Genomic DNA, 27,502 nt, shown 5'->3' with positions numbered 1-27,502 from the left:
TTTTTCAGAAAATCACACACACACACACACACACACACACACACACACACACACACACACAGAGGTATTATTTTTTTGATAAAGTGTGTGCGGTTTAGTTTTCTTAAGTACCGTTTCAAGAACCGTTTAAGCACCGGAACCGTTTGAAAAATACCGAGTAGGTACTGGTATCGGATAAAACCTAACCAATACCCAACCCTTACCTGTATGTCTGATCGTATTATTTTATGTCATCATAATTAATGAACTGCAAGGAACGTGAAATGTTATGCTATATTATTACAGGCATGTGGTGTAATTCATATCTATTAAAATCATCTTTACTGTAACTATTACGTTACTTGTACAATAAAAAAAAAATTGATTTTCTTACCTGTCTATCAATACACTCGCAAGAGCAGAGTCTCTGTCAAGTCCAAGATTGTCGCGCAGCTCTCTCCATCTCGAAAACGCCTGGCCGATATTTATCCGGTTTTTATTCCTCCGTTTGTCACACAGTCTGCGTGTATCCGAATATTGACGCTTTCGTTTTGTTGGCACTTCAATACTCGCCAAAGAGTAATCGTGATCCATAACAGCTATAACCATACAGTCTATGGCTATAACGCTATAACCACCACTTCTGCATTTGACCATGTGATTTTCCGGTGTGGTGGCGGGAAAAAAGGATAGTGCGGACATTGCGTCACTGAGAGGCGACATTTCTTTTCCGGGACGGACAGTTATTTAAAATCGGAATTTCTCTGAAATAAAACATCTTTGGAGACTTTTGAGATATTGTAAGTACACAACTGGAGGAAATATATCACACTGTGCAAGTTATTTTCTGAAATTTTATTACAAAATTGTTACATATTGGAGCTTTAAATTACTAAAGTAATATAATGTAGATTTTAGTCATGTTTGCAGAGTGATGTTTAAATTATGGGAATTTATTAACTTCCAAATGTTTTTGTATTGTAAGGTGAAACTCAGATTACTATGTAGATATTATTTTACTATTTATATATCATTTCTTTTTTAATGTTTGGAATTAGACAAAGATTTTACATATTTAGATAGAATATATTTTAATTAAGAACACAGACTCGTGTTTTATATATATATATATATATATATATAACACGAGTCTGTTTTCTTAATTAAAATATATTCTATGTATGTATGTATGTAACATACATACATACATACATGCATGCATACATACATACATACATACATACATACATACATACAGTAGTCAACATTTGAAGATGAAAACCTTTCACCAAAGTTATACATGAGTTTTGAACAATACCCATTCTTGTCTTAGGGCAACTTTGATGAATTTTTTTTATCCACTTCAAATGTTGACTAGCCTACTGGATAGATAGATAGACAGACAGACAGACAGACAGACAGACAGACAGACAGACAGACAGACAGACAGACAGATGGCTCCGTAGTGGGTAGGTACAAAGGTAAGACAAAAAATCTATACATAAAAGGTTTTTGAAATTACATTTTTCCAAGAAATTTTCTGTGGCACCTTCCTATAATAAAAAGTTTTTAAAAAGTGCACATAATTGCTTTACACAAAAAGAGCATTTTTCTGTAATAATTTGTTACTAATCGTTCTGTGTGCTTTTGTCAGGTACCACGAGGCAGCCTCGCGAAGGGGAGGTTCCAGGAGTGGACTATAACTTCATCAGCGTGGGGGAGTTTCGTGTGCTGGAGGAGAGCGGGCTGCTACTGGAGAGTGGAACCTATGATGGTAAGAAACCGTGTGTAGGAGCACTGAGAGTCAAGGGTCATTTCTTGTGGGCTTGCTATACAGATACTTGTTGAGAGCACAATCTAAACTAGATGTATTTGCAGAAGAAACTACTAGTGTTTGCAAGATGCATTGATCGGAGAAAGGGTAATGCATTCTGCTATTAGCAGCACGCATCTTGTTTTCTATCAGCTGTTCATGAGAAGAAACATAACATGAGTGTAAATTATATTATATAAGGATATATGACATATACGACCAATCACAATTCAGTACAATTCATCATTTGCTCACCCTCATGGCGTTCTAAACCTGTATTACTTTCTTCTTCTGCAGAACACAAAAGAAAATATTCTGAAATTCTTAGATATTCTTATATTCTACGTTTTTTTTATCCATACAATGAAAGACAAAAACAGTTTAAAAGGATCAACTTTTGTATTTCATAGAGGAAAGAAAGTTTTGCAGGTTTGGACTGAAATTAGAGTAAATAAATAATGACAGAACATTAATTTTTGGGTGAACTATCCCTTTAAGGCTAAAAATTACAATTAAAAAAGAAAGTTTGATGGAGTCTGTATGTATTTCAAGCTGAATTAATTGCATATGAAAAAGAAGAAAGTGGAATTTCAATTCAAGCTCTGTAACTAGGTCATCTTAGTTGATCTTAGTTGAACATTGGTTTCCTTCACTCTTGAAGTAGTGCTTTCAAATTCTGTAGATTACCATAGCAAAAAGTAATGTGTGCTACATTACTTACTGTGCAATTTCAGCATTGGTTGCTGACTCACCATGTTTTTATGGTAATTAAGGGAGACAAGTGTGCTGAATGTTTGTATTGCACACCCTTTTATATTTCGTATACCTCCTCTGCTGACTTGAAATAGCTCAGAGCAGAGGGTTTTCACCTTGTGTGATTCATGCCGTCTCTGTAACATGCCTAAAGGATCTCAAGGTCTGAGTTATTAATGTCATTGCCTCAAAGCTGTTGAGTTCCTCACTGATAAACCCCCAAAATGCTTGGCAAGTCCCTAGCTTTTGGCCAGTGGTAGGTTTGGTTAATGATCCCTCAATGAGTCACTAAGTGCTCTTGTTTTATGGGAAGGACTTGTTGTAGTTTCCAGGGTGAAGTAAATCTGTCCAATGTGGATGTCACAGTGGGTGACTTTAACTGGGGCCTTTCCATCTACATGAAATATCTTGACTCTTGGGATTTTAGCCTGAAGGATAATTTCACACTCACCAATTCTGGTTAGTGATTTCTTGTCTTCCCATGACATCTGGCAAGAAAGCCGGTACATGCTGCTCTAGGATTGAAACCAGGATCCTGAAACCAGCATGATTTATTGAGCCTATAAATGTATTTAGAATAGTGGACTTTCTTCAGAATGCCCTTCCCATGTATTAGGGGGCAATTTATTGATTTGTTGATCTTTTACTTTTTGAAAATAATTTAATTACAGTATATTTTTAATTAAATATACAATACTAAAATTTGATTTGCTGTTATCAAATATATATTACTAAAATTATTACTTTCATTTAGCAAGGATGCATTAAATTGATCAAAAGTGACAGTAAAAACATTTATAATGTTTTAAAATATATTTATTTTTAATAAATGCTGTTCTTTTGAGCTGTCTGTTCATCCTGAAATTGTTTTTTAGAATGTTTTCACAAACATATTAAGCAGCACTATAATTATATAAAATAAAATAAATTATTATATTATATTATATTATATTATATTATATTATATTATATTATATTATATTATATTATATTATATTATATTATATTATATTATATTATATTATATATTTTTTAATCTAAGCAATTTCATTTTGGGGTCTCAGAAAGAAACACCCCCAAAAAAGAGTAGTAGCCTGAGTAACTTGACTTTGGTTCCCATAAATATAATATGGTTTTGTTTGTGATCTTCTTCAGTGAAAACACATTTTATGGCCCATCCTGTTTTCAGTTATTGTTAACTGTTGGTTTAGAAGAACAGACAAGATTATGTTCAGTTCCATCTCTTTACAAGCAGGGGAAGACAATCTTTCTTGGTTATACAGAGTGTGTGAAACAGGAAGACAATGTTCGGGGTCCTTAGATGCCCTTTAGGAATTTTCCAATGACATTCATCACCATTCGCAAGTTTTGTTCACTTTTGTAAATTCAGCAACTGTATGCTCAAGAGCAAACTCTAAGCTAGAGATGATGTTGTGTGTATGCAATAGAGAGCGATTTTATGTGTTCTCCAGAGTTGAGTTTAGCTTTTTAAAGGCTAAGGAAATAATTGAGCAGTTTTTCAACATGCCTGGAGCATGATGTAATCAATGGTAACTGGTTATGCCCAAGTTTTATGGCATAAACTCTGTGTGTCCTGTTCAAATGTTACAACAGCGATTTAAAAATAATGAGATCTTGCATTTGAATCCCTTGAGGGAAATCTCCTGCAAATTCCCTTGCTTTTCTAATGATTGTTTCAATGTCGAATACTGAAGGACAGCCACCTCAGAGTGACGCAGGTAGACAATGTTTATAAACCAGTCCACTTCCACCCACAATTCCATGAGAAGTGAGCAATGACGGCAGATACGGCAATCACACCCTCTCTCCATTTCTCTCTGCCATGTGCCAGGAAGGATCTTCTAGATCAGCGATTCTCCACTTTTTTTACTCCGAGGCCCCTCATTGTCCACAACAATGTTCAAAGGCCCCATGACTTTTCCAGTTGTTCATGATTTACTGGATGAGGATAAAAAAAAAAAAAAATTCCTCACAATTTCGGCCCAATCAAATATTTTGTAAAGGGGTCCTATTATGCTTTTTCACTTTTTCAACCTTAGTTAGTGTGTAATGTTGCTGTTTGAGCATAAAAAAGATCAAGGTTACAAAGCTCTAAATCCACTCCAAAGGGAGATATTTTATTTAACAGAATCCACTTTCCAAGAACTACAACGAACGACTTGTTTGGACTACAACGTGTTTTTTCCCCCGAATCTTTTGAAGTCACAATGTTACTCATTTAAATAATCTCCACCCACAGAATACGCAACAAAGGGGGCGAGGTCTGGCTGAGCTGCATTAGAGAAGAACGTCAAAGAGACACTGTTTTTTCCATCCCGTTTCCAAAATTCATTTGTTTGACCTTCCTTAGGCTGACAAACTCTGAGGGGTTAAAATTTATTTTAAGCACTGTTCCTGAACATTATAATCCCAACGTTTATCTGTGTGCTGCACATTTTACGGAGAACAGCTTCCAGAACCTAAGAGAGTACAATGCAGGCTACGCACAAAAGCTGAAATGGAGCAGTTCCCACTTTATCTGGACAATCTGTTGTTTGTGGAGCATAACTTGTAAGCATGTCTTATTATTTGTAGTTGCGTTTTCTATTAACAGTTCCAATTATTAGTTTTATGTTGTTGCTACGATGTAAACAAAAGGCAAAGCTTTGCCTCCGCTCGCCTGCTAGCCAACATGTGTTTACTGTAACTTTTGTAAGCTCTCGCTGTTGTAAGGCTGTTCACCACCCCTTAGGAAAATTAACCATGGTTTTGAGATCGATTACTGTTTGTATTACCATAGTTTTCTGACAAGTATCATGATAAAATGGTGTGTAACTTCGTATCTAAAATGTATAAGAAAATTACAAACAAAAAAAACATACCACTCTGAAACGTCCTGTGAAATCCGTGCTTGCTATGTCAGTGCATGAAACCCGTCCTGCATGATCCTCTTGTTTGTTAACATTAAGTCTGAATCAGGCGTGAATTGGTTTGAAATTGATGCCATCCTAAATATTTACATCTGAGGAGATGAAACTCACGGTATTGGTAAGGGGCATGACATTTCCCGAACATCTCCCAAACTAAGCTGTTCCAATCACAACACACTTGGCCAGCTAACCAATCACAGCACATCTCAGAAGGAGGGGCTTCGTCAGGACAGGAAAATAAACAATGTGTTGTTTTTTTGTTTTTTTATTAAACTAATGTTTTTATTCAGCAAGGACACAATCACATTAAATGAATCAAAAGTGGCACTAAAGACATTTATAATGTTATAAAAGATAAATCAATTCTGTTGTTTTGAGCTTTCTATTCATCCTGAAACAAAGTGCATCACAGTTTCAACAAAAACATTAAGCCGCAATCTTTTTAACATTGATAATAATAAGAATTGTTTCTTGAGCAGAAAATCCTCATATTAGAATGATTTCTGAAGGATCATGTGACACTGAAGACTGGAGTAATGATGCTGAAAATTCAGTGTTAAATTAAAATAGAAAACAGTTATTTTACAATGTAAAAATATTTCACAATATTACTGTTTTTGTGTATTTTTATCAAATAAATACAGCCTTGGTAAACAAAGAAAAAAAAAACCCCAATTGTTCAAGGGGTGAATTAAAATAAAATAAGCCAAAACAACTAAAAATCTAAATATTTCTCAATGTTTGTTTTGAGTTATTTTAAATAATGTCAAGTCATCTTAAGGCACCCTTGAAAGTTTCCTGAGATCGCCTAATAGGCCCCGGGCCCCTTGTTTAAGAACCAGGATGACTCTCCTCAAGATGAGCTTTATCATTGATGGTGTCCTAAAACTATTTGAGAATCGCTCTCATCTCTGAACGAGTGCAAGAACTCTCTTCTGTTTGTGTAGATGCAGAATCAAGAGGATTAAACAACAGCATCCCACCACCCACAGCAATATCCCCAACATCCCACAATAGAATCCAAAAGGCTTTGGGCGATATTGTTTTCCATCTGTCCATACATCCACAGTGCCCCACACAAAGAAACTCAGTGCTTTGAAATTATTTTCCCAAATGACTGAGACAAACTTTTCCTTCGGCTTATTACATTGTAAAATTAAATGTTGACTGCATACTAAGGCATCAAGCATTGTGCCCCAAATTTGGGGGTCCTTGACATTGAAAAAACCCTGCCTTAGTGCACACTAAGAACAGTTATAGTCAAAGGAAAGATGCTGTTAAGATGCACACAGGCTTAATAGATGCTCATGTGCAACATAATTCTGACTAAACTGCATGTTTTGATTTGTATTTTTAGTGCAATGATGTTTAAATTGCACAGCAACTTGGCCCGTGTGGGTAAAGGTTATAGATGAGTCAACTCGCATTTAATTTCCTTTTAAGGGTGTGAGGCTTTATGTGCTTGTGTGGGTGATTATGTGTGAGAGAGTAAACATCATTCAGGGAAAATATCCGTGGCGGGTCTGTATTTGTTGTGCTCGTTGATCGTCATGGGTGAATTGTCGTCCTCCATCAGTTCATCGGGGACGATGGAGCAGGCATGATATTTATTTGACATAAAACACTCAAATGTTAAACAACTACTGCTATCAGCCTGTCTATCTTTCCTCCTCTATGCCATTTAGTGCACAGTGGTGAAAGGAAGATGGTTTCAAATCATCGCCATTCCTCTGACAGCGCCCAGCCATCTCCCACAGATTAATGCTAACAAAAATCATCACAGACCCCAGTGGACGACCCTTCCCTCGCTGTGTTTGCCCGTTAATCAAGGATGACACAGCGCGCAGTTTATGAGCGATCCATCATGCTGTGCCCGCTGTTTGACAGGTGACCCCAGAGGCTGTGGCATGGCATGATTATGGCCATGATTTGATCACACTTTTCGACTGTGCTGAATGCTCATGTATAATCAAGACATTTTATGATAAACATGTCTTACAGTCATGAATTAAGGGTAATCGCAGGGCAGAGGTGTAAAACGTACCTGAAAACCATGCTTGAGTAAAGGTACAGACCCTACATCAAAAATGACAAGTTACAAGTCACCAATTCTAATACGATTGAGTTGTTTTACGGTATCTGATTTTAACAGTACTTAAGTATTTTACTCGTATTGAATGTAGGTTCAAACATGCACTAGTCCTCAACACCTAAGAGACATGCCAGTGAAAAACAAGAAACAGTTGATTTGTGAGGAGAGCAATCACGTGTTTATTTTCTAAAATCGAAATAAAACTGAAAACCTCAAAATTGCAATAAATCAAGGTCGACACAGCCTCTTAAAACGTCTACAAACACTCTAGTTTCAGTTAAGCTCAAATAGGGAATAATTAAACCAATGTCCTTCAAATGGTCTCTTCACTATAAAGGATAAATAAAATAATGTTCAGTAAAATTAAATACTCAAAGCTTACTTGCTCTGGACGTGCTGGTTTTGGCTGTACATGTCCTCATCTCATATATAAAACAATCTGCAATTTCATTTTACATATAACTCCAAAATCATCAGGTATATCAGCGAGAGAGCGACTCGTGACAACACTCCGAAATTATAAAACTGCAGAGGGAGTCTCTGCCTACAGTACTGACTGTGTTGATACTCATCCTATTGAGTGATGGGATACCACTGTAGAGGGTGTCTACAGTGCATGATATGTTGGATAATAGATCCTTTTATTTTAACTTCCCACTGGATAGCTGTGTTCTTTAAAGCCCTTACTTTGAACTTTGCCATTTTGGATACTTCAGTTATTCCAGTCACGTAGGCTTCTATGCGTTTATGAAATCTGGAGAGGACACTCAGCAGAACTGCTTTGAGTAAGCAGGTTTATTTCATGCATGGCCTACCGCCTGTTGATGGAGATGATAACGGCTGTTGACAGTGCACACTTCTGTTAAAGCACTGTCCATCTGCTGTGCAGCCACGTGAAGTCCACACCAAGTACAGATTGCATGAAGGAAAATTATTATGTTGCAGTGATAATGTATTTCCATTAGATACAGAGGGTTCCAAAAGTCTGATGCCATATCGATATCGGGATTCAAAATCTAATTTAAACCTGAAATAAACAGGGAGCTTTAGGATTTTGAATACATTTGAATATTCTTTTATATATATATTTTTTCCCGGAATACATTAAAATGAACTCTGTGTTGTGAGATTTTTAAACCCATATTTATTTTTTGTGTTCCACATCAAGTAAAGGCTAATGATCCAAATGATGCAACTTGCCAAATGAGAGTGTAAATTAAGCTGCGCAGAAGGTTGCAGTCAGTTAGTGATTTTATGGATGGGGTGTAGGGCTGTCGCGATAACCGCAATATCGCAGTACCGCGCTACTGACAAGCCAACCGCAGAGGAATTCAAGTAACCGCAGCAACCGCGATATTCACGTCTTTTCTTTTTTCATAAGGCTATACCCTTCTTGTTTTGAACTTCGTGCATGTGTATTGAATGTTAAATAATTTAATAATGATAATAAGACGTGGTGATCATGGTTTTATCATGGTGATTTGTACAGAGGCTTCGTGGATTTGCACTTAAGCCTAAACAGACAGTGAATGAGAGAGATCGACTGAGTGCGTGCGATTACCTGCGTCTGTCTTTGAGGTCAAGTCATACGTGAAAAGGTTGCCGTGTCCAAGGAAAGTTAAATATTTGTCCTGTCATCCTTTTAACGTTTAAAATAAAGGGTATTTACCATGAATGGCATCAGCGACAGCGCTGGTCAGCATCCACAGCGCGAGGAACTCGCGGTCGCGGGAAACAAAACTCAGTGAGTTACGCATTGAATCAATGCCATTTGTCTCTATTAAGTTAAGCTTCAGCGTTACCTATGCAACGCATTGCTGGTCAGCTGAGCCTTGAAAAGTGGAGCTCAAAGTTAAAAATAATCAACCTTGTTGTTTCACTACTATCTTTTAATGAATCAATCAGCGTTTTTGAACGTGTTGTTGAATGAATGGTTTAATGACTCACTCCGTTGCCGTAACAACTGCGCTCTGAGTGACAGGCTTTCAATGCGCAGATACGCTGTTTAGTTTCGGTTTATTGGTTACTGAAAATGTACTCGTTTTTGTGCATGCAAAATAAATTATTTTGTGCAAAATAAATGAATAAATGCAGTAAAACCGCATATCGCGCTATTGAGCAACTCATAATTACCGCAAGGGAAAATCCTTCACTGCGACAGCCCTAATGGGGTGTCTTTTTAATATTTCAAAGGAAAGAGCACCTATCACAGTTCTTATTTGCCATCTTTCAAGCAATAAAAGGGGTCTGTGCTAGGTTAAAGCAATAACTCTCCTCATCAATTCAATGTCCTAAACGTCTATGTGACAGCAGTTGTAAGATTGAATAGATTGTGATGGCTTACTTCTCAAATCTTAAGGGTGAAAAATGAATCAATATGGTTTTTTATCGTCCTGTCCTCCCTTCTAGTTGTCAAGTAGTCAGTGCTTTTGTGAATAGTTGGGAAAGTAGGTCAGCATGAAGTGCTGCATAGTTTCCCATACGTTGTACGGATACCATTCTCACCCCAGGAAGTTTATCCAGATGACACAGGACAGTAAAGCTTGTAAGATAGACCTCCTGCCTCTCTGGGAAGTAGAAACCATACACTCTTAATCTTCAGTGGTGGACTGTTGCCAATAAATAATAATAAAGTGGCAGAGTGCTGCGTCGGGGTCCAGAGGAGCGCTGTAGGGAGCCGAGCTGCAGTGTTAAAGGGGGGGTGAAACACTCAGTTTCAGTCAATCTCATGTTAATCTTGAGTACCTATAGAGTAGTATTGCATCCTTCATATCTCCAAAAAGTCTTTAGTTTTATTATATTTATAAAAGAAAGATAGGCTGTACCGATTCTTTCCGGAAAAAACCGAGCGGCTGGAGGCGTGCCGTGTGGGCGGAGCTAAAGAATCACGAGCGCAGTGTTTACTTGCTGTGCTTACGTGCCGATAGCTAACAACACACAGACATTTGAAGCAGTTTTACTCACCGCCAACGCACGACCGTGAACCTTTATCGTTGGGACTGCTCCATCCTTAAGCATTAGACGATCTGCAAATCCGGCGTCGAACTGGGCCTTGTTTATAAAACAATCATCGTCGAAATGCAGGGAACAAACAAGAACACTTGCACAACTCCGTTGATGCTCTGGAAAAACAAACTCCATCCACTGGTCCCTTAACGCTGGGTTCTTTGGGAATCTGTGCAGGGTTGTCTTGTTTTTGGCAACCAAAAACACACTTCTTTGGTGACATTGTTTATTTCTTTAAGTCCTGTGACTGCAACGCAGCCGATGACTTCCCTAAAGCCGAGCACAGCGCTTTGCTGGGCGTACTGCTTTTGCTCTCTCGCTCTGGTCTACGGGTGCGCGCGCGCCCTTCCGGGAGAAGTGCCCTTAGGACCCGTATAAGGAAATTCCGCCCCATCTGACGTCACACACGCCCATACTCGAAAAAAACTTTCCGAAATTTGTGACAGTCAAGTCAAGTCAAGTCAAGTATATTTGTATAGCGCTTTTCACAATACAAATTGTATCAAAGCAGCTTCACAGTATTAAATTAAAATAATACAACAAGGTTTGTTTCTAGTGGAATTGATTGATTGATAAAAATAAATTAATATTCCCAAAATATCCCCACAAACCGGAAGGAGTATTTGTGGCACAGAAATACTCCATCAAACGTACAACTTAATTTTTGAAACTTTGTCCATGTTTAGCATGGGAATCCAACTCTTTAACAGTGTAAAAAACTCAGTATGCATGAAATAGCATTTCACCCCCCCCCCCCCCCCCCCCCCTTTAACAAACAAGACTTAAAGCTTTACTGAAGAGTGACAGGAAGCAGGATATATATATAGTGAGCTCGAGGCTGTTACAGTTCAGAGACCAGCCATGCCTTGAAGACGCAACGCTTCAGAAGCACCCTTCAATCCAAATGGGGTTTGATCAGCTTGGTTTTTACTCCTACAAACTAAATACTAAATATCTTTGGGAAAATGATGGCAGAACTGCTTCAAGCCATAGCTAAGCGCAGTAGCTCTCAAGCAGGGAGCCAGAGCCCACTAGGGGGCCTCAGCAAATATCCCAAAATGTCGGATGAGACGTTAAACCGAGGTCCTGACTCTCTGTGGTCATTAAAAAAAAATCCGAGGATGTCCTTCGAAAAAGAGCAGCGGTGTAACCACGGCATCCTGGCCAAATTTGCCCATTGGCCCCTGTACATCATGGCCTCCTAATCATCCCCATATACTGATTGGCTTCATCACTGTGTCCTCTCCACCAGTAAGCTGGTGTGTGGTGTGCGTTCTGGCACAATATGGCTGCCGTCGCATCATCAGGTGGATGCTGCACATTGGTGGTGGTTGAGGCGATTCCCCCCTTCCATGTAAAAGCGCTTTGAGTACCTAGAAAAGCGCTATATAAATGTAACAAATTATTATTATTATTATTAAAATTACTTACATTTAGTTAAATTAATTCCCATAATTTGTCATCTCTCATCCATTACTATCAATAAAAGTGTCTAAAAATAAAGGCTTGTTTTGCAGTTAAATTTGTTGTTAAAATGCATTAAAATTGAATATGCAGAGTAATATTTCATTTTTAAACTCGACACGTAACAAAAAACGGCAGCTGTAGTTGCTGTGTCAGTAGTTGCAAAATCAGTGCAGAATGTGAAAAATGTTGATTTTTTTTTTTCTTTGTCTTTTATCTTTGTTCCTTTGCAGGTAATTATTATGGCACCCCAAAACCCCCTGCAGAGCCCAGCCCAGTGCAGCCTGACCTGGTAGACCAGGTTCTGTTCGACGAGGAGTTTGACGCGGAGGTTCAGCGCAAACGCACCACGTCGGTCAGCAAAATGGATAGAAAGGACAGCGCAGCTCCTGAGGAAGAAGAGGAGGATGAGAGGCCACCCATTGTCAATGGGCTCACTGGTGAGACTGGGAATGTGTGTGTTCAACAAGATTGAGTGAGTTCATATAGATTCTGAATTTGTATGGCGGTGCAGAATTGTAATGTACTGCATATTCATTGGAAGAGAATTAGAAAATCAATACTGTACAAATGGGTGCAAATGCAACTCAGCAGAGTTGAAAGATTGGAGATAAATTTGCAAAGACATTGTCAGTAAGGGATTTTATCACAACATGTATAGTGTTGGGGAGTGTTTTTCTAATTAAAAAAGACAGGCTAAATATGCTACATTTGCTCAATTGTGTCATACTAGCTAAACAACTTAGCATTTCCATTACCAAGCTAATATTTCCAATGGTTAGCAGTATAGCACAACAAAACAGTGCTTTAAACGTTTCTTTGTATTGCATACTCAGTGAGCGAAGGCGCTAATCTGATGCGACTAAACTTCTAAACTGTTTTCTCTCTCAAATGAGATGTTGGAAAGACTGATTCAATGTATTTGTAATTGCCTCACTTGGAAAGTTAAAAAAGAGAGCCTACACTGACAGAGTATTCTGTATATAAGTGTTGTCTAATTAATTCATTTAAAGTGATTTAATTAAATGATAGTTTAGTGTGTATTTTATATATTAATTAAAATAAAATGTATATATTAATACAAGTTTATGTATTTATGTTTATATATTTATACAATACGATTTTATATATTTTTATAAGTGTAGCAAACTACTTTTCCTAAAAGTAGTATACTTAAAATGATGACTAGCTTTTAGTTTCGAAGTACCTTCCCCAACACTGCAGTGTTTAAGCATTAGGGTATGGTTTATATTTTCAAAACCATGTGATACACTGTGTTGGCAGCTTGTCTGCTTGGCTTTCATTGTAAGTGTATTACTGTAAATGTGTTTTTACTTCATTTTTGCAAGCTGAGCGACTTCACTTTCTGTGGTAATCGACAAGAGGACACAGATGCTGTCAATAGAGCTTAAGTTGTTATGGGCAGATTTGATTGTGTTCCCTGTGAGAGCAATATGAAGAGCTTTACAGAGGGGTACTTGGATGTGCAGTCAGTTGTATAAAGAGTGTAGAGCTCTGATACTGAGGGATGGTGTGACTACACAAAAGCGGTCACTAGGACGGTACCCTTTAAAAAGGTTCGGCCACTTTAGATTAGGGTCCAATTCTCACTATTAACTAACTATTAACAACAACTTTTGCCTCAATAAACTCATAATAACTGTTTATTAATAGTTAGTGAGGTAGTTGTTAAGTTTAGGCATGGGTAGAATAAGGCATTAATATGTGCTTTATAAGTACTAATAAACAGCCAATACCATAGTAATATGCATTCTAATAAACGACTAGTTAATAGTGAGAATTGCACCCTGAACTAAGTGTTACCAAAGTTTCTAATATGTACTATTTAGGTACTAATATATACATTTGGTGCTAATATGCACCCATTAAAGGTTGTATCAGCGATTGTGGGTGACGTCACTTCTGTTTGTGTTTGAAGCGAGATCCCAAACAAACCAAGTTAGCTCGCCCCCCCCCCCCCCTCCCGTTTCGTCCATCATGAAAAAAACGATCATGCATGCGCATTTCTTAAAGCGACAGACACACATACAAACAAGTCAGCACTAGCAGCTACTCACCTGTCCAGAAGAAACAGTGCAACCTCAGCGTCCGATTTAAAACATTTCAGTTATTTAAGGTCTCTCCACCTTTCAAAAGCCTTCCCGATAACTATTCGTGTCTTGGATTAAACACGATGGTATTCCCTCGCCCTAATCCTCCTCCTCCTCTTCCTCTTGGGGATTGACTCAGCCATGTTCAATTTCTCTTGTTCGTTGATAGACGCTGGCTTCTTCTTCAGCTCCGACTTCGCGTGCATCCGTGCACGAGCACAAAACCTCTCAACACCCACCCCCTGTCGTCGGTGATTGGTTGGAACACTATTTATTTTGGTTTTGTATTTGTGTGCAGATCTCAGAGCCTAGGCTGCCTACAGAGACGCGTTTTTTGACGGCCTGCTTATGGGGCGGGTAGCTAGCGGATCGTTAGGAAAGATTAGATGAATGTGATCATTTATGTTTGGGCCTTTTTTGGGCCTGAAATCGCTGATACAACTTTTAAGGGTAAATAAGGTACAAAGGCGTACCTATTAGTTCATCCGGCCTCTAGTTCATAAATGCCAGAGGAGAACTGGCCCCCGACTGAGCCTGGGTTCTCCCAAGTTTTTTTTTTCTCCATTATGTGCACCTGATGGAGTTTTAGGACACCATTAGGTCACTTGATGGAGTTTTTCGGTTCCTTGCCACTGTTGCCTTTGGCTTGCTCAGTTGGGGATATTTTGGGGATATTTAATTTAATTTTATCAATCAATAAATTCCACTAGAAACAAACCTTGTTGTATTATTTTAATTTAATACTGTGAAGCTGCTTTGATACAATCTGTATTGTGAAAAGCGCTATACAAATATACTTGACTTGACTTGACTTGACTTGACTATTGAAAGAGAGCCGCCCCAGTAAAAAATGTTTTCAGAGTGTAGTGTATAGTTTTCCACACATCTCCTTCCTGTCATTCAGTAAGTTGGTTATCCTCTGTTAACCATGCCCTTAATAAGCTATAATGTAATTTAAAGACCTCAGACTTCTGAACAGAGAACACTTACTGTGATATGTACTTTACTTTAGGTTCAGTACTGTGCATTCAATGTATAGGCCTACATTTTTTATGTATTATATTCTTTGTTCTTTCATTTATTTTTATTTTTAACCAGTATACATGTTACCTCGGAATCAAACCTGTTACCTTGTTGCTAGAGCCTTGTTGCTTTCTTTGAGCTGGGTTAGTTTCTAGCATTTTTCACAATACATATAGTTTCAAAGCAGCTTTACACGTTTCTACATTACAAATTAGAGTAATTTGTTATCAGCTGTAAGTGACTGTGTCGAAGTAATGGCCATATGTCAGAAATACACAATTCTAAGATAACACAAATAATGCAGTTAGCTAATATCATGCATAAATTTAGGCAGAAACAATTGTCTCATTAAAGCAGTCATTATGAGTTGTGATCATAATGATTATATAATATATAGAAAATGTGGCTGTTGTGTTTGTTGATTCAGAGTTGTGTCTGAGCCCTGAACATTATCAGGAAGGCTATTCCAGAGTTTAAGAGCCAAATGTTAAAACGCTCTACCTTATTAAGTGGACTTAGATATCCTAGGTACTAATAAAAGTCCAGAGTTTTGTGACCTTAAAGCCAACCTTTCTAACCGCTGATGCTCTGCAGGAATCAGGACTATCTAAGCTGGACAGGAATCTAAGCTGTTTTAGAGACCTGGGCCCGTATTCATAAAAAAATCTTAATGCAAAGAGTAGCTCCTAGTGACACAATTCTAAGAAAATTCTTAGAAATGTGGGCATTTACTCTTAAAATTAAATAAAAATCCTAGTAAAGAAAAAAGTCATTCAGAAAGCATCTTAACCCTTAAAAGAGGTCTTTAGGTCAAAATTGTTAGGAGTACGGACGAGGACTTTTAAGAGGCTTAAGAGTTTCTTTAGCAGAGGAGAAAATGGCAGAAAAGACGAAGAGGGAGAAGAAATGCATTGTAGACCGTGGATGACAGTGAGTTAATAAGACGCTATAGATTAGATCATGCAGGGATCATGTTTGTGACCGATCTTATTAGAGAGACGCTAACATCTCCGACACAGATGCCGTAGCGCCAGAAATTAAAGTAATCACTAGATTAAGATATTTGGCAACTGGGAAAATGCAACAATGCAGCAGTGATGATTTGGGTCTGTCACAACCTTCTGTAAGCAGAGTGATCACACAAACAATTACAGCACTTTCAGAACCTCTTATTGTGTCGCAGTTCATTTCGTTTCTACTGGACATTCCCACCCTGCAGGCTCAAAAAACTGCATTTATGAATATAGCAGTCTTCACTGGTGCGCACAAGCAGGGGGAATGAACCGCTAATCATTTGTGCTATAAGCTCCCACGTCTGCTTCTTGCCCTGTGCTGTGACACCCGGCCCGAATTTTCCTTAATTAAGGATGGCCTTGTGCTCATCCACTAACTGGGCTAACAGTAAACACTGTTCCTCTGTCCAGTTGGGCTTTCTCGTCCTTCTTGTTTTTGATTCCATGTTTGCTACATGGACATAAACATAAAACCAACATTCAAACCACCACTTAAATAGACATGCCAGCAATCAGTGTAATTTGAAAGAGTGGAACAATTTTTATCATTCTAAGCCAATCAAATACCTTATAGGAAATTAACAGCATGGTAAAAAAAAAAAAAAGGATATATATATGTGTGTGTGTATGAGAACGTTAAAATAGGAAAAATTACACATGTAATTTCAAAGTGAAGGCTTAGAATAGACCCTATACTTAAAATTGCTCTTTATTTTCCTTCTTGGACAACCAAACAATCACATTCTTCAAAATATTGTGTCATACGTAGCAACGGGGTCAGCCCCGCCTCCTCTCTAAGATTTTCCTTGCTCAGAGTTGCTCTCAGACTCCTACGTAGAAGTTTTTAAGCTAAATTAGGAGTTTTCTGAGAGGATTCTTAGAAGATTTAAGAATATGTGCCCTGAACAGTAGTTGAGCTTTTATTGGCTAAATGCACAGTGAGTTTTTTCAGTGATTATCCAGTGGCATAAATAGACCGTGTTGAGTTCAGAATAAATGCGCTTATGGTTGGTATCACTTCAAGTAATGAGCATGTTAAAGGGACTGCTGTTTGCTGTGAGGCATAAAAGTGTCTCTGCACTCTTTCCACAGAGTAACTGCTGTGCCACGATACCCATTTCTGACTTGTGTACCAGCCCCGGCACTCTGTCTTCTACCTTCTCATTAAAAAGATACCTCAGGCTTATTATTAGTCTTTTACAGTCATTTTTGCATTAATGATTGAGTTTGAGCCTACCCACTGCCACACTAATGTGCACTCCTGCCACCAGCCACCAAGGGTGGGATGATGTCACTGTAGCTGTATAAATAGATTTTTTTTTATTTATTTTTATTTAGTTCTACTAGTGTTTCTAACGGATCCCTGCAAATGAAATGTGGACTAAAATATATATAAATTGTGGCCACAAATTAAGAATTCGTTCCCTCATTTTACTAAATGTAATTTTCTCGATTTAGTAAATCGTGGCTACGTTGTAGAACTTTTGCATAACTTTTGAATTGTAGTGTGTATGTGTGTATGTGTGTGTGTGTGTGTGTGTGTGTGTGTGTGTGTATATATATATATATATATATATATATATATATATATATATATATATAATATGAAAAGCTGATTTTGAATTTCAGTTTGTGATTTCATTGGAGCGAAGAGTGGGCAATGCATATCCCAGCCCTCCTATTGCTCCAGTGTACCGGAAATCCCCAATATTGCCTGAGAAATAGCTATAGTAAATAAGATCAATATTAAAAAATACATGCCCTTTTTCAGAGATTTCCAGCTCTTGATTTTAAAGCATAACCTACTTCCTAGAATAGTATTTCTTCTGCCAAGTTTTGGTTTGTGGGAAGACTTCTGGGGAGCTCGGTTGGAGTTCTGCTACATCATGCTGAAAGTAGGTAGGATTTACTGATGCTCCCTGCACAGCAAGTATTCTTTCCCATAAATCAATGGGATACAGAACAGTGAACACCTTCAGATGATTCACATGCAGCGATGGTGAGCGTGGGGAAGAAAGTACCCAAAACTTTTTATATTCACAGCGCATTAACCCACTGCAGTTCCTACTACTGTTCGTGTTCTGTTTGTGTTGGTATGATTGATCACCATGGGAACTGATATCCTATCCCATAATATCGGCTTCCTTTTGCTTTTCAGCCTTCAGAATAAAATGAGTTTTAAACAGGTTTTCTACTGACAGACTTTTACTTAGGATTGATAACATGAAAAGAGTTTATTTAGGCTTTAAGTTTTAAATTCATTTCAATGAAAGTCTATGTAACTGAGACCTCATGAAAACCTCAATAAACATGCGCTATTTTTCAGAGGGTCACTGGAGGAAATCTGAATTGTTTCACGACTAGGACCTGGAGAGGTTTCTGGATGCACTGAGGGAGGCTTTGTTGGCTGTGTTTTTCTTAGCAAATCCAATTGGACAAGATGCCTCACAGCTGTCCTCCATTATGATTGGATAGAGCTTTGTAAACCCTCTGGCACTACTGCAAGGACAAGATGCAAATGGCAATAGTATCTAACTGGACTTTGCCAAGTGCAAACTGAGATCCAGAAGCATGTTTGTGGTTTTAATCGATTAAATTTGCTTTACTAAAAATGGCTAGCTATGTCTTTGCAGCGAGCCTTATGGGTTATTATTAGGGGTGTAACAATACCCTCATGTCACGATTCAATACACAACACAATACTAAACACACTATATATAATATTATAATAATACTCCATGACATATTGTAAAAGGTTAACAAAAAATGAATAGGCTTGGACTTGGTGCTGGTAACCCAATGCACAGGAGGACAATGGTGACACCAGAATAAAAATTTTCATGATTCTGAAGCTGAAAATACAGAATTATTTAGACGACTAGATATATTTCAAATAATGTAGTCACTTTTTACTGGTAACATAAGACATTTGCCAATATCAGAACCCACAGATATTCCTCCATTGCATTATTATACATTATATCATATTAGTTTAATGTAGTACTGACAAAATCTGTAAACTCTCACATAGTAATTTTCATTTTGGGTGAACTATACACAATACAGATTGTTGCTTTTTTGTATTGCGATATATTGTGAATATGGCCAGTTCTGATAGATATAGCCTTTGTCTACTTAAATGCAATGCAGTGATTGTGGGAAGCAACCAGTTGTAATGCCTGAATGAATGTTTTTCCATAGCCTCCATGTAGAAGCAAACATTGACCATTATTAGGTTTTACCATAGCAAACCAAGGCAACATCTCTTCTTTCTTTCAACATTCAATCATTCTGCAACACGTTGTGATCATCTGTTACCGTTACGCTGTTTTCTGTGAACACAAAAGTATGATTTCTTTTTAAAAAGGTTTTTATATTTACCACACTCTAGTCTACCCTCTATTTTTCATGGAGTTCAGCTTCTTTCTCCACTCGTACACTCGAACACAAGCATAAAAGGCTTCTTATGATATTTGCTATTGAATGCCAGTGCTTATGTTTCTGCCTGTGTCATGAATGGTGCCGCCATGGTTACGGCACAGGAACAACTAGTGCTGATTCGTCTGCCGCACATGCTGGCGTCCCAGTGTCAGGCTAGAATCATGTTGATGAACAGGCTATGTCATGACTATGTCAGCAAAAGCATATCAAGTCTTTTTATAACAATACACTTTTTCCATCACCTCACCTCTTCAAACGTGTACAACTAGTATATCCATATCCAGAACAATACACACACAGAGGCATGTTTTCCTCTGTCAATGTCCCATTAAGACAATAAGTCCATATCGGTAACACCCAGTGTAAATGTTTTTTTGTGTTTAATAAGTATACAAGTAATAGCTGCTATCTATTTGATTGCAGAGAGAGCAAAATATCCCAAACTGTGTCAAGATTAAGTTTTAATAATTTATTTTAAGTCTCACAGCAATGGGGTCCTAAATGTAGTTGCTTTAGCTCAAAGCATGCTAAAGAGTGTATTTATGGCTATTATTCACAATGCATTTAGTTCTAGAGTAAACATACCCTTTTAAAAGGCTGTTGGCTCCTTTACATTTGCATTTTACATTTATTCATTTGGCAGATATTGTTATAAATTTATTTTATATATACATATATAAAATATATGTACACCACTATTCAAAAATGTGGGTTTGGTTAGACTTTTTATAAGAAGTCTCTATGCTCACTGAGGCGGCATTTATTTGATCAGAAATACAGTAAAAATAGTGAATATTGTGAAATAATATTGCAATATAAATTCACTGTTTTCTGTGTCAATATATTTTCAAATGTTTTTATTTTAAAATTTATTTCAGCGACGGCAACGCTGAATTTTCAGCATCATTACTCCAGTCCTCAGTGTCACATGATCCTTCAGAAATCATTCTAATATGCTTAAATAGAACAATATAAATGTATTTACTGTCCCTTTTGATCAAATTAATGCATCCTTGCTGAATAAAAGTATTTTTTCAAAAACAAAATCTTACAAATCCTAAACTTTTGAATGGTTGTGTTTTATATAAAATTATATTTATGTATAGATTTTATATATACATTTTATCACTATGTTTGTATTGTAGAATCAAACCCACAACCCTGGCCTAGCTTCAGTTGCATCATGTTTCACCATAAGAGTCGAGCTTCAGGAACGTGTGCTCTAGAATAAACAAAAAGACTGCTGGCTCTTTTAACTGAAGGATGGGACTTTATGTTATGTTTTCTCCCTCTTATACTGTCTCTGCCTGTGTTCTCATGTGCAAGCAGACTGTCTGTCTCACTCACACAAAGACAAACAGACGCACATTTGTGTATGCGACAGATATCGGCTTCACGGAAGTGTTAACCAGCTCTGGCCCTGCCCCTGAACATCAGTCCTGGCATGCAAATCTAGTGGCTCTTGTTTTCTGCTCTCTCTCTTTCTCTCTCTGTTTCTCTCCGTCTCTTGAGAAGGTTGGAAAGTTTGTTCTGCAGTGCTAGAGAGAGTTAAAGTATGTATTACTCCCCATTTCTGTGTTTTCTCCCCACTTTCTTTCTCACTGTCTGTCTTTTTGCTCTCTCCACTCACAGAACACAAGGAGGGACCGGAGTGGAGGAAGGCTGTGCCCAGCTACACACAGTCCAGCAGCAGCATGGACTTCCGCAACTGGAGCACGCTGCCACGTGACGAGGGCCAGGACCCTCTGCCCAAGAGCTGGGAGATGGCCTATACGGAGACGGGCATGGTCTACTTTATAGAGTAAGTCCTGTTTGCCAAGTAGGACACATTCCTGGACCAACATTCCTTAGGGTTTAGGATTCGGGCTATGTTTGTTTGACAACAATGTAGCTCCAGGAATTAGTTAAATGTGTTTACTTTTTTTTTTTTTTTATGTTGCACATTTTTGATGATTTCATTTCATTTCTGCAAATGATAAATAAGCATAATTAAGCAATATTCTGCTCTTTGAATGTTGAATGCAGATTAAATACTTCATGAGGCACTGAATGGAAGATGATTTTTGATTTCAGTGCAATTGTGTGATTTGCTTGATTGTGTAAATTTTGTGTATCAGGTAGAAAAGATTTATTGGCAAAAACATATTTTTACAATAAATGTTCTGAGCTAAATATAACTTTAAATAAGTCCAATACAAAATGTATTGACATAAATTCACTTATGAGCTTTCAGTGCATTTTTTGTTTGTTGCCAAGATTAGTAACAATTCAAAATTATTGATTCAAAATTATTTTCTGTGGTCAGTAATGTTTTACTGAAATTACAAAAATGTACAATTTTTTATTTATTTATTTTTTTTTAAATAAATGAATACCTTTATTTGGCAAGGATGCTTAAATTTGATCAAAAAGGACAGTAAAGACAGTAAGACAAATATTTATTTTTTAAATAAATGTTCTTTTAAACTTTCCATTCAACTAAAAATCCTGAAAAAAATATTAGCTTCCACAAAAATAATGAGCAGAACAACTGTTTTCAACACTGATAATAATAAGAAATGTTACTTGCTCACCAAGTCAGCCAATTAAAATGATTTCTGAAGGATCATGTGACATTAAAGACTGTAGTAATGATGCTGAAAATTCAGCTTTGCCATCACAGGAATGAATTACTTTTTAAAATATGTTAAAATAGAAAACGCATTATAATTTATATTTTACACTATTACTGTTTTTGCTGATTTTTTTTTTTTTGCAAGTAAATGCAGCCTTGGTGAACATAAGATACTTCTTTCAAAAACATTTAGAAATCTTACCAACCTAGAAAATTCTATAGTTCTTTAAGTGTGTAGTGTGAATACAGTCTGAACATACTACATCCGCCATGTTAGCATTGTCAGCCGTACACTGTTCTTGACCTCATGGACAGGAAAGTGTCCATCTGATACTACTGAATCTCAGCCTAGCAGAATGTCATTGGGTATTTTTTACCTACTGATTCATAAATATATGGGATTACTATCATTTGGCATGATGCTTTTAGCTTAATGTATAGAACGGAAGTGTTTTGTATTACGTTTGTAGACAATGCACAAGTTGCTGTACAGTGAGGAACCCACTGTGGTGTCTTTTTAAACAGGGATGCAAAGAATGATTTGTGCGTCCATCTTTTGAGATTTCGCCTCTGATTTACTGTAACCGAGCCCAGATGTAGACAGCAGCTCTCCAGCTAAGGGCTCGCTCAGTAAACAGGAACTCCGGAACTCCTGCAGACACATCAAGCATGAGAGAGCGCTGGGAATTGAAATGGCTCTTCTCTCGCATGCTGATGCTGATATTTTTCACAGCCTCTTCCTTTCAGTGTCCATTACCTGTGTCTGTGTGGTCGCAGCCCTTGACCAAGCTTCTCTGCTATCCACACAGAGGAAGAGAGAGCCAGCGAATCAATACTTCATTCGCTGAAACAATGCAAACAATCGGCTAAATGGAGCCTTCCCAGCGGGCCCTGCTTCCACACGCGTGTCTGTCTGCACGAGTCTCGGAGGATGAGCTGCACCTTGCCATGAATATTTCAGATTTTAAACACATTTGCTTTTTGAGTAGACTCCTCACTCCTCTGCAGCAGAGACAACTAAAGTGCTTTTTGAAAAGGTCTTGCTTATGTTTTAATGTGCATTTAAAAAAAAAAATATATAAAATAGTTTTTTTTTGCCCCATTAGTAAGGTTCAAGTGCCCCTTCAACAACTCGAAATGTTTAACTCAAATTTAATTATATTATATTATATTATATTATATTATATTGTATTATATTATATTATATTATATTATATTATATTATATTACCGTATATTATATTATATTATATTAAGCTCTGCATCAAATTATACAATAATTATTAAGTAATAATAAAATAATATTTTTTTATAATATATTATTATTATATATTTATTAGTCATTTAAAAAATAATAATCTATAATTGGTTGAAGAAAGATATGGTAGCACGTATATTTTGAATGTGTATGAATGTGATTCTAATGATTTAAATACTTTTGACAACGTTAATTTTTGGTCACAATCTCAATTTGAACAGGTTTAAAAAAGCAAAATCAGATTATTTCTGTGTACCGCCAAGTGTACACATGGTTGGAAATCACTGCTTTGAAAATATGAAGAAAAAAAACCATCTTGCCATCTGTTGTTAGCAATAATTGAGCTAAACATTGAGTGTTTTTTGTTGTTTGTGTCATTTTTACATTGTTACAGTGAGGTATAGTCATATTGCTGTTGTTTTATGAGTGTTACACTGCTTGGCTAAGCTGCAGATGCACTCCAATTGTGTAATTAAGGAGAAAGCTTAGGAGGACTATCAAGTGTTTGTCTGCTAATGATTCTTTCCCTCTCTGTGTAGTCATAATACCAAGACCACGACCTGGCTCGACCCACGACTGGCAAAGAAAGCTAAGCCTCCTGAAAAATGTGAAGATGGAGGTAAGACTGAGTTCGTTCATGAATCACACAGAAGAGTAAATAGACCCTAGCTGAACCGTGAGACATTAGCCTCTCTCTCTCTGGCCCGCCTGACTAATGGCTCGCAGGAGACATGCTGAGAGCCCATCAGTGTGTCATCTCACACAAGCAATCTCAGCACCGCATTTTGCAATGGACACGTGCGTCCATGTCAGGATGGTGGCTCCCCACAACTCTCACATCACAGGGAAAGATCACAAGTCATTTTCCATGCAGCCTACTAATACCTGCACCCCCTCGTTTTCTCTGCGCTCAGCCTTCTGATCTCTTCTCTGCCCAAACACGCATCAAATGCAGCCAGACTTCTTGACCTACCTGGTATTAGGCTTCTCAGAAAATCACAGCCAGAAAATCAGACCCCCTGGTGTCAAGCACATGGGTGATTTGCATCTGTTCAAGCTGTCTCTGATATGCCTGTCTGTTTCTCCGCAGAGCTTCCATATGGCTGGGAGAAGATTGAGGACCCGCAGTATGGGACTTATTATGTGGAGTGAGTATGCTCATATCATTTATGGTCCAATAAGAATGATGGATGGCACATTTTTGTCCACAACATCTTGGTTTGCTGAAGTTTTCCGTTGCTCGTTTGGCTTTGTCTTTTTCCCCCCATATCATTTATTTTTAAATCCAGCTTTTGAGAGTAAAAAACAACAATAAAGGCATAAAGGGACTGTAACCCTCACCCCCAACCAAAGGAAACACAAACCAATTACACAAGTAATGAAAGTAATGCAACTTACTTAAGAACTTAAGATTTGTATGATTTGTTATACACAGTGTTGGGGGTAACGCAATCAGATTACTTTTTTCAAGTTACAAATAAAGTGATGCATTACTTTTAAATTTATAACAAAAGTTACTTTTTCAAATAAGTAACACAAGTTTCCCATGTATTGACTGATAGCTCTCCTGTCCCCATGTTCAGAGAAATCGTGAGTAAGTGCAGAGACGTTGTGTGCGCTGTGTGAACGTGATGAATACTGTAGTTCCAGTCTAAATGTGAATTTGCATTTACTCATCTCACTTGCACAAAAATAGATTCAGTATTCCTGAATAAAAACAGTGAAATGCAAACTCAGAAAAGGCAAACCTGCAATAATTATAATGTTAAATAACACAACTATACTTTATGTATTTAATCTCACTTTATTAACCAATGTATTTGCTGTTAACCTTCAATGATCCAATTTAACCATACTAATAAGCAAAAATGACTTTGGTTAAACATCACATTTAGAAGTAAGAGTGTTAAACTTTCTTCTCCTGAGTCATTTCACTTTTGGTGTGAAAGGGCCTTTACATTTGCCAAAAATAGATCTTTTGTCATGTTGTTATTAAACAACAGACAAGCGAGCCCAGCCCAGGTAAGAAAAAATAATAGTTAGTTACTTTTTATGGAAAGTAACGTTACGTTAACTAAGTAACACAATTAGTTACTTTTTTAGAGAATAACGCAATATTGTAACACATTACTTTAAAAAAAGTAACTTTCCCCAACACTGGTTATACAAGGGTCACGGTTTTCCTGCACAATTGGGCTATTTAGGAAACGCAGTAGTTTTTTTGGGGTAACTTATAATGTACCACGTCACAAAAAAAGTTTGTCTGTAGACAAAGAAAAATTTAGCTGGATCCTTTTACTAATGTGTATTGATTCTTTGAATACCTGGCACCCTAAGACCTCTGAAAGAGTGACTGAGCGAAACAGAGATGGTATTGGTGACATGTTTAATATTAAAAACATTTGAAGTTTAAGATACCAAAGTAACGTTCCGTTTTAAATCCATACTGAACGCAGTTTGCCCCGTATAGGTTGTAGTGTAGTCTAGGCTAGGTATACGCAGGCTAATGTTGTATGACTACCTAGTTTTAAAGGAATTTTGTACATTAAGTTATTCATTAAATTATATAATTGTAAAAATATCAATATTATAGTATTGATATATATATTATATAACTAGATGTACCGCATCGCGGTACAAAATATGACCGCCGCTCAGGCCTGCACTGGCTTTCTACAAAAATAAATGACGTGGAGTAATTTGGCTGTATTGCGTGTTTATGTATATACCTAAAAAAAGTAATAGTATGTGCATGTCTGTCTGTGTGTGTGTGTGTGTGTGTGTGTGTGTGTATGTGTGTGTGTTTGTGTATGTGTGTGTCTGTGTGTGTGTGTGTGTGTGTCTGTGCGTGTATGTATGTGTGCGTACATGTGTGCGCGTGTGTGTTTGTGTGTGTGTGTCTGTGCATGTGGATTTGTATGTGTGTGTATGGGTGTGTGTCTGTGCGTGTGGATGTCAGTGTGTGTGCATGCTTGCGTTTGTTTGTATTCCTGCATGTGTGTGTGTGACAGTATCATCCTAAACCAGCAACCCTTCTCTCAACAGCACCATCTACAGGCCGATGAGTGTACAGTCACTAAATGTGCACATAAATGAATTTATTTTATACCCCCCCATGGATGAAATTCTACAAAACTTAGCAGAGGATACCCCCAGAGGATGTCAAGTTAATCATACACATGAAATATGGTGCAGTTCTGAACATCTCCACTGAAGATAGGGGCAATTAAAGCAGAATAATATTGCATTTTCATTTTTTATTGGAGGGGCGCAAATCACAAATGAGTGATTATGGGCTAGGTTGATGTGGGCCCTTAAGAGAAACATACCATAAAAATTTCTTCATCCTCGGTTATTTAGGAAAAAAACTGAATTTTTCACCAAATTTCATGTTCCCCAGTGTTTCGGTGTCCCTGGTATCGTTGACGAAAAATTTAAGGGGGCCCCAGCGCGGGGGGGGGGGGGGAAGTGGCCCCCGGGGACCAAATGAAATTTTTCCATAAAAGTCTAGTAGACCAACATACCATAAAAATTTCTTCATCCTCGGTGCCACGGTTCAGGTAGTTATTTAGGAAAAACTGCATTTTGTTGGGTTTGGGGGGGCCCAGCGTGGGGGGGGAGTGGCCCCCGGGGACCAAACGAAATTTTTCCTTAGAAGTCTAGTGGGGCTACATGCCCACCAAATTTCATGTTCCCCGGTGTTTCGGTGTCCCTGGTATCGTTGACGAAAAATTTACGGGGGCCCCAGCGCGGATGGGGGGAGTGGCTAGTAAAAGTCTAGTAGACCAACATACCATAAAAATTTCTTCATCCTCGGTGCCACGGTTCAGGTAGTTATTTAGGAAAAACTGCATTTTTTGGGGTTTGGGGGGGCCCAGCGCGGGGGGGGGGGGTGGCCCCCGGGGACCAAACGAAATTTTTCCTTAGAAGTCTAGTGGGGCTACATGCCCACCAAATTTCATGTTCCCCGGTGTTTCGGTGTCCCTGGTATTGTTGACGAAAAATT

At 37.7% G+C, this 27,502-nt stretch overlaps 1 protein-coding gene across 7 annotated transcripts in view; it reads left to right on the top strand.

The window, feature by feature from the left end:
* Positions 1–27,502, top strand: part of magi3a (membrane associated guanylate kinase, WW and PDZ domain containing 3a) — a 139,903-nt gene that overhangs the window by 79,557 nt on the left and 32,844 nt on the right. For 6 of the 7 annotated variants that reach the window (XM_079849691.1, XM_079849689.1, XM_079849692.1 and 3 more), the window contains 5 exons: positions 1,634–1,753; positions 12,271–12,477; positions 21,258–21,426; positions 24,036–24,115; positions 24,587–24,644. In XM_079849691.1, the coding sequence (XP_079705817.1) occupies positions 1,634–1,753; positions 12,271–12,477; positions 21,258–21,426; positions 24,036–24,115; positions 24,587–24,644 (634 nt within the window). Of the gene's footprint in view, positions 1–1,633; positions 1,754–12,270; positions 12,478–21,057; positions 21,141–21,257; positions 21,427–24,035; positions 24,116–24,586; positions 24,645–27,502 lie in introns of those variants that run through there. The other variant, XM_079849695.1, reaches the window with a different exon arrangement.

Source organism: Squalius cephalus (genome assembly GCF_949319135.1).
Source record: "Squalius cephalus genome assembly, chromosome: 18".
NCBI classification, from domain to species: Eukaryota; Metazoa; Chordata; class Actinopteri; order Cypriniformes; family Leuciscidae; genus Squalius; species Squalius cephalus.
This window is presented reverse-complemented; position numbering and strand designations above follow the sequence as displayed.